The 7,577-nt window shown below is 44.2% G+C and overlaps 1 protein-coding gene across 1 annotated transcript; it reads right to left on the reverse strand.

Moving 5' to 3' along the window:
• Positions 1-1,487: 1,487 nt before the first annotated feature.
• Positions 1,488-4,670, reverse strand: CCN2 (cellular communication network factor 2). The gene is made up of 5 exons (XM_023230593.2): positions 4,405-4,670; positions 4,068-4,290; positions 3,592-3,843; positions 3,249-3,460; positions 1,488-2,874 (listed from the first exon to the last, which is right to left on the reverse strand). Exons 1-5 carry the CDS (start codon positions 4,468-4,470, stop codon positions 2,578-2,580), a joined length of 1,050 nt encoding a protein of 349 aa, XP_023086361.1. The 5' UTR covers positions 4,471-4,670; the 3' UTR covers positions 1,488-2,577.
• Between the last annotated feature and the right edge of the window lie 2,907 nt (positions 4,671-7,577).

The following is a 7,577-nucleotide window of genomic DNA, read 5'->3' on the forward strand; positions in this document are numbered from 1 at the left end:
GTGGTTGATGATTTGGCACTCCCTACCTCTGATATTTGGGGGGTGAAAGTGTGCATTGCCATCTAATTTTCTTATAAATATTGCCTGTGGGACTTTTGTTTTGCAATCTAGTGACTCTTTTTTTTAATGTGGGTATTTGGAAACTGTGAAATCTATGCTTTTCCTGCTACTTCTATGTTTCCAGAAAGCTCTCATTCAGCACAGTCAGGCTTGTTCATCATGCATGGCCCTTCATCTTTGCAGTTAGGAATTGACAGAGAGGAAGTGTGGACTAACAGTGTACTCTGTGTGCATGCCTATGTGTATGTGTACGTGTGCATTTATTTGGGGAGGTGGGGTGCTGCTCCCAGCAGCACTGCTATATGCAGATGTGGGTGTATCCTTAAAGCCCCATGCTTTGACCATAAATTCTCTTCACATTCTGAACACGGGAAGTTTTCCCTTTGGTTTGTGGTGTGGACATTTGTTTGTAGAGCTAGTCTTTATTTTCAGGTGTATTTTTGTCTGTCCAAATGACACTGGCACTACAACGTTGCTGATTACCTTGGGAAAAGTTAGTCTGTCTGCAATCCATTTTTCCCCTAGAATCTCCAACTACTCTCATGTGGAGAAGATTCTAGTTGCCTTTGGTGTATTTCTTTTGTTTACCATTCACTTTGGTTCACTCTTTAGTAAAAACCTACCTGGGTAGGTACAATATTGTTTCCACACCAGTGTTCTTGAACAATTCCTTTTTCTCATGTATAAACCACTTGGTAAATTAGGATCCATTAATCTGGAGGTCTGATAAAGTCAAAGACTTGGGCAAATGGAGGAATTACTTTCAAAACAAATTTCTATTAATGTTAATGAATGGCAGATTTGCTCATCCTCCCTTTTCTATTTATGCCATCTATTTATCATGGTTATCATGGCAACTGAAAACAGAATTATACAAAACAAGACTTATGACATAGCTCCATTTAAATGAGGACTTCATTTCATAATTTTCAGATTTAACAGCCAGGTAATGAGGTTCAGAAATAGACCTAGAGCATAAAATTTTTTAAAAAAATTTAAACATTTTCTACATGCAAGGCACACAGACTAGTTTGTGATGTGAAGGGTTGGAAATTAACCTATAATGGCCAGAGAGGTACTAAATGCCAAAAGGACCAAGTATAATACAACAGGGTTAATGGAGACTGAAGTAATCTAGACAGAACTGAATTTAAAATGTCTATAAAGTTCTGTGAAGACAACACATTTTTTTGTTAAAAAAAAATGACTGTGTAGTCAATGTGGTGTTTGTACCTGCAAGTCTGATACTTGATTCAGTGTGAAGTATGTTTACATAAAAATTCTATGGAATAATCAATTTATTAATATATAGAACAATAAAAAAATCTAGAAAACTATTGGTGAATTACCTTAGATTAACTAGAACTTCCTATTTATGCTCAAGAAAACTCAGAAATGTTTAGAAGGATAAATGAATAACCAAGCCATTTATAGAAAAAATATATACTTTATTTTCAACTAGAAAGGTGCAAACATGTAACTTTTGGTCACACTCTCAACAAATAAACTGTCCGGAAAACAGTCATATCAAAGTAGAAACAAATGCTTCCAGATGAGAAAACTGATCAGCTATATAGAGCCGCTTGGTTTTTAATAAAGGCCATTTGTTGATTAAAAGTGAGGCTACCACATTTCCTACCTAGAAATCAGCCTTCCAAGGACACTAATGCCTCACCTTTGCAAACAATCTGTTTTGACGGACTGTCATTCTATCTGAGCAGAATTTCCATATAAGTATCCATTTCACGCTTTGAATGATCAGACAAGCTTTACATTCTACCTATGGTGTTCAGAAATTGAGGCTAACATTGAAATATCAAAGCATTAAAAACAAAAATAAAAAGGCACAAACAACTTTAAATTAACTTAGGTAACTGTACATATATATATATATATACACACACACACACACGCACACAATATTTACAATATAAATTTTTAAAAATGTGGCTTGTTACAGGCAAATTCACTTGCCACAAGCTGTCCAGTCTAATCGACAGGATTCCGATTCCTGAACAGTGTCATTCGAATCAGAATGTCAGAGCTGAATCTGCTGTTCTGACTTAAGGAACAACTTGACTCAATCTCTTGATGGCTGGAGAATGCACATCCTAGCTGTCACTGGGGCTACAGGCATGTCAGTGAGCACGCTAAAATTTTCCTTCTCAATTACACTTCAAATAGCAGGCACATTACTCGTATAAGATGCTAACTGATGATACCAACCTTTCTGTTGGTACCCTCCCACTGCTCCTAAAGTCGCACCTTAATATACATTCTGGTGCTGTGTACTAATGCAGTTCCACTGTCAAGTCTTAACATTCTTCGAACCAGTGTCTGGGGTTGATAGACTCTTTGTTTGACATGGCACAATGTTTTGAATTGGGTCGGAATCTTTTCCCCCAGTTGGAAAAACAGATTTAAATAACTTGTGCTACTGAAATCATTTTTACATAAAAATGAGATGTGAATCATTTCAAGTTCCAGTCTAATGAGTTAGTGTCTCTCACTCTGGCTTCACGCCATGTCTCCGTACATCTTCCTGTAGTACAGCGACTCAAAGATGTCATTGTCTCCGGGACAGTTGTAATGGCAGGCACAGGTCTTGATGAACATCATGTTCTTCTTCATGACCTCGCCGTCAGGGCACTTGAACTCCACCGGCAGGGTGGTGGTTCTGTGGGGGGTGCAGCATCGGCCGTCGGTACATACTCCGCAGAATTTAGCTCGGTATGTCTTCACGCTGGTGCAGCCAGAAAGCTCAAACTTGATAGGCTTGGAGATTTTGGGGGTACGGATGCACTTTTTGCCCTTCTAAGATAGACAAGGGAAAAGAAAGAGGAAAAAAAAAATCAACAACTCTACAAGGGGAGTGGCTTTCTTCAACCCTCTGTGTTTTTAGTCTTCTGTTTATATTTTGAGGGGAGGAAGTTTGAGTCTCATTTGTTATGTCCAAAAATAGCCAGGGCCTCTCTTGGAATGTCTTGAATTAACTAACCCTGCGGAAGATTTCGTAGTGGAAAACTGGTGGTTGCTATTACACAAGCTCTCATTCCAGCAAAACAGCTCAATGGCTAGATAGTTTTGGAGATAACGGACTTATACTAACAAGGGTGGCAAGAGCCCTAAGTTGGGTCCTATCCACTGTTTTTCCTGTGAAAAATAGTTAGTAGGAGCAGAACATGTACCTTAATGTTCTCTTCCAGGTCAGCTTCGCAAGGCCTGACCATGCACAGGCGGCTCTGCTTCTCTAGCCTGCAAGAGGCGTTGTCATTGGTAACCCGGGTGGAGATGCCCATCCCACAGGTCTTGGAACAGGCGCTCCACTCTGTGGTCTGGACCAGGCAGTTGGCTCTAATCATAGTTGGGTCTGGGCCAAACGTGTCTTCCAGTCGGTAAGCTGCGAGAGCAGAGCACAAAAACACCATGTAAAACGCCTGGATAAGATATTTACCCCCTTCACTTGGCACAATTAGGACTCCCTCCCTGGGAGAGAATCACGACCCTGACTTAGAGGAAGACTCGACTCACCCGCGAGGGCAGGCCCAACCACGGTTTGGTCCTTGGGCTCGTCACACACCCACTCCTCGCAGCATTTCCCGGGCAGCTTGACCCTCCTCGGGAAGGGGCAGTCAGGGCTGGGCAGGCGAACGTCCATGCTGCACAGGGGCATGCAGCCCACCGCCCCGTCCAGGCACGTGCACTGGTACTTGCAGCTGCTCTGGAAGGACTCTCCGCTGCGGTACACCGTGCCACCGAAGATGCAGGGAGCACCATCTTTGGCTGGAGAAGCGGAAGGGAAGAGAGGGGTGGTGGATGCAGAGGTCAGGCATTGGGGCGCTCTCACATCCAGTGTCAGAGATGCGAGTTGGGATCTGGGCTGCAGGGGGCGGGCTGGCAGCAGCTGATGAAAGAAACTCAGTACTAGCAGTTTCTTTTTCCAGCGGGCGGGTGGGCGTGAGGGAGGAGGCGGCCGGACACCTAGCAGCGGGGGCTGCGGGTCTTACCGGTGCACACGCCGATCTTGCGGTTGGCCGGGGAGCCGAAGTCGCAGAAGAGGCCCTTGTGCGGGTCGCAGGGGTCGCGCTCGGTGCACAGCTCGCCCAGCTGCTTGGCGCAGACGCGGCAGCAGCCGCAACCGTCCAGCACGAGGCTCACGCCCGCCGGGCAGCGCGGCGCCGGCTCGGCCGGGCATCGGCACGGCCCGCTGCAGTTCTGGCCGAAGGCCGGCTGCGGAGAGGACCGAGCGGTTAGCGGCGCTCGGTCGGCTGGCACGCCCTCCCCGGCCGGCCCCGAGTCCCTCCCTGGCAGCCGCCGGCCGCAGCGGGAGCTCCCGGCGCTTACCCGGCTGCAGAAGGCGAGGAAGAGCACGAAGGCGACGCGGACGGGGCCCACGCCGGCGGCGGTCATGGTTGGCGCTGCGTGAGGAACTGAGGGCGCGGTGGCGGCGAGCGGGTAGCGGCGAGGCCGGGAGCGCTGGCGGTGGTCGGAGGTGGGGACCGGGACGCGCTGGGCTGTCCTCTCGGGGTTGTCGGCCGGGGCGGCTGCCGTCGAGCTGGAGGGTGGAGTCGCACTGGCTGCCTCCTCTCAGCGGGGAAGAGTTGTTGTGTGAGGCTGGGGCGGGCGGCCCGAGGCTTTTATACGCTCCAGGCGGCCGCGGCTCGCCAATGAGCTGAATGGAGTCCTACACAAACAGGGACATTCCTCGCATTCCTCCCCACCTTCCTGCCTCATCAACTCACACCGGATTGATCCTGACCCCTTGACACTCAGCATTCCTCCGTCTGAAAAAGCTGGCACACTCCAACTCACAGAAAAAAAAAAAAAAAAAAAGAGAGAGAGAAAGAAAAAAAAAGCACAGTATTTCCAGCACCAAATAGAATTTTTTTACCCCATCCTCTTCGCACCACTCTTGATTCATATCATTTAAAAACACACTGGCAATTATTTCTTATATCATTTCTTTTTCGAATAAATGTGCCCTGTTCTATCCACTGACATACATCCTTTTTAGGAAGTAGGTAGCTGAAGAGGCAAACAGCAGGAATTCCTAAAAAATTCGAAAAGATTTCTCCCCCTTCCTTAGCAATGATTCCGTTTTAGAGGCTATAGGCTCTTGAAACTCTTCAAAGAGCAGAAAAGGAGTGAGTTGCTTTTGACCATTTGAAATCCTCAAGATGCCTACCTGTAAAACCCTGAGTTCTATATTTGAGATTTGATCCTTTGTCACTTGAGGTAACGGGTTTGGGACAAAAAAGAGAACAAAGCCCAGGGTCTGACTCAGGATGCAGTCTCCTGGAGCAGATTTCCAGAACTCTTGCTTAGTTTTCTCTTAATATGTGTAGGAATTTTATGTAGGGAAGGACAAGGGCCGAGTGGCCATGAATGATTCCAGAAAAATGGATCCATTGTTCTATCAGAGCAAATGATTCTTTGTTGGGTAGGTGGGGGCTCTGGGTCTCAGGGTGGGAACACTGGGATTCAAAGGGGGTTCACCTAGGGGCATTTAAACACAGCTTCACTAGAGTCTTTGAGAAGTGAGTGCATTTTCTTATATTAAAACCTATAATCTTCAAATGTGGATTGGATTTGGTTTGTCTTGTTAAAATAAGAGCCTGATTCCATAACAAGAGCAGTGTACCCCATTGTATCTGGATATAAACTAAGATTGACAGTGAATAATATATTTTTAGTGACTCCCCACACATCTATGAATAGTGATTGTGACTTCTCATTACTTGACTTCTCATTACCCAAGGAGCGTGCAGCCTGAGGGAGTGAGGTCAGGACAAGGAAAGAATAGGTTTTATTCTCCCTTGGTGTGTGCAGATGTCGAATATGGCCAATAAACCTAAGCATATCTCCATTTCTTAATATAGTGCTACTTAGCTTCACTAAGGACCCAATTAGTTCACTGTGCTTTCATTAGGAATCTATGTTGTTTAGTGGCTTTTTGTTAATAACTCCAGTTCCCATTTTATATAAAGAGAGTGATTCTAGGGCCATACCATTTTCGTATTCTGTAATACCGCATCATTTGACATTGGTGTTACCAATGTGTAGATTCCTTTAAGTTGTTGATGCTTCAGAGCATGGGTTCAAGATAAGCATATCTGTTTCTGGTGCAAAGATCAGCTTTAGAAACAACGTATCATAGATTTATCATTTGAAAACAGCCTGTTTAAGCTGATCAAATTTTTAAAGTTTCAGTACATTCTATTGAAAAATAGCCAAGAAGAAATATAACCACTCCAACTTCAGCACAGAGCATATCATCTGTGCACAATTACCTCATTAAGCCAACCACATGTTGTACAGTGTAGTTGCATGTCAGTAGTGTGAATGGCCAGCAAAGGGGCGGGGGTGCCCTCTGAAGCTCAGGAAGAATTTTCATCATTGTTGTTTAATGTCCTTTCCAAGCATTCCTCAAAAAGAAGAGGCCTAAGAGTTCCTATTTAAAGAAGGAACATTCCAAGTTAACTTAATAGCCACATGTGTATTAAAGGCAACTTGGCCCTCAACTTTTTCTTCCCTTGTGGATGATTTTAAAAGTCCAAAATATGTGGGAAGCCACAGTGAAACCTTTCAAGACCTAAACCCCCAATTACATCTACCACTAATGGTTGGAAAGGTGTGGTGGCTGGGGAAGGGTAGGGATGTGCAGTACAAGTCTCACCTAAGGTGGGATGTGGGCTTGGTGGTGAGCTCACCTAACTTGCAGAATGAAGTAGATGGGAGAAAGGTTGGGGAATTTCTGAATCCTCAGGAAAGTCTGAAAGCTACCACCAACATCTTCACTTATGCAGCAGGGAGACTCATTCATGGAGGGGATAAATTGTTGTACTGGGTTATAGTTGGATGACCTAGGTTGTATTCTTGGAACTGCCTTTCACAGATCTCAGGGAAGTCACACGTAGGAGCCATATTCCCATTTTCATTTTAAAAATGGAGGTAATCATAATTTTTTTAATTTAATAGGGTTCAGTGAGGGCTGAGTAGATGAAAATTCTCAGGGAATAGGTGCTTTATTGTTTTGTCTTTCTTGATTTTTTTCTTCCTTGTCTGTATATAGTAAGTATATTACCATTCTGCTCTGTTGTTAAAAATGTCAAGAGAAAGAATTTGGTTTTACTGTAAAATTCTCATAGTCCTTCGAAGTCTCAAAAAAATCTATAGTCAGTTCCAAATAGATGATTTTAATGTTGCTTAAGAGAAAATAAGCCTATTGAAATATATAGAACTTATGAAATTTCGGGATAGAAAAAGGTTCTGTGCATTATCAGGTTAGGTTGAGGCTTTATGATGAAAACTCTTTTTGAAGGAGTTAAAATAAAAGATTATTATTAAGAAAGTGACACAGAGACAGACAGACACACACATGCACACACACCCAGAGAGAGAGAGAATGAGAGAAGACACCCAAGACATTCACAGACTCAGAAGTATGTTTTTATTGTGATATGGACCATCAAATGCCAGGAAACTCAAAGGGAAAGGCTGACACTCCATCCTTAATC

Source organism: Piliocolobus tephrosceles, chromosome 5 (genome assembly GCF_002776525.5).
Source record: "Piliocolobus tephrosceles isolate RC106 chromosome 5, ASM277652v3, whole genome shotgun sequence".
NCBI classification, from domain to species: Eukaryota; Metazoa; Chordata; class Mammalia; order Primates; family Cercopithecidae; genus Piliocolobus; species Piliocolobus tephrosceles.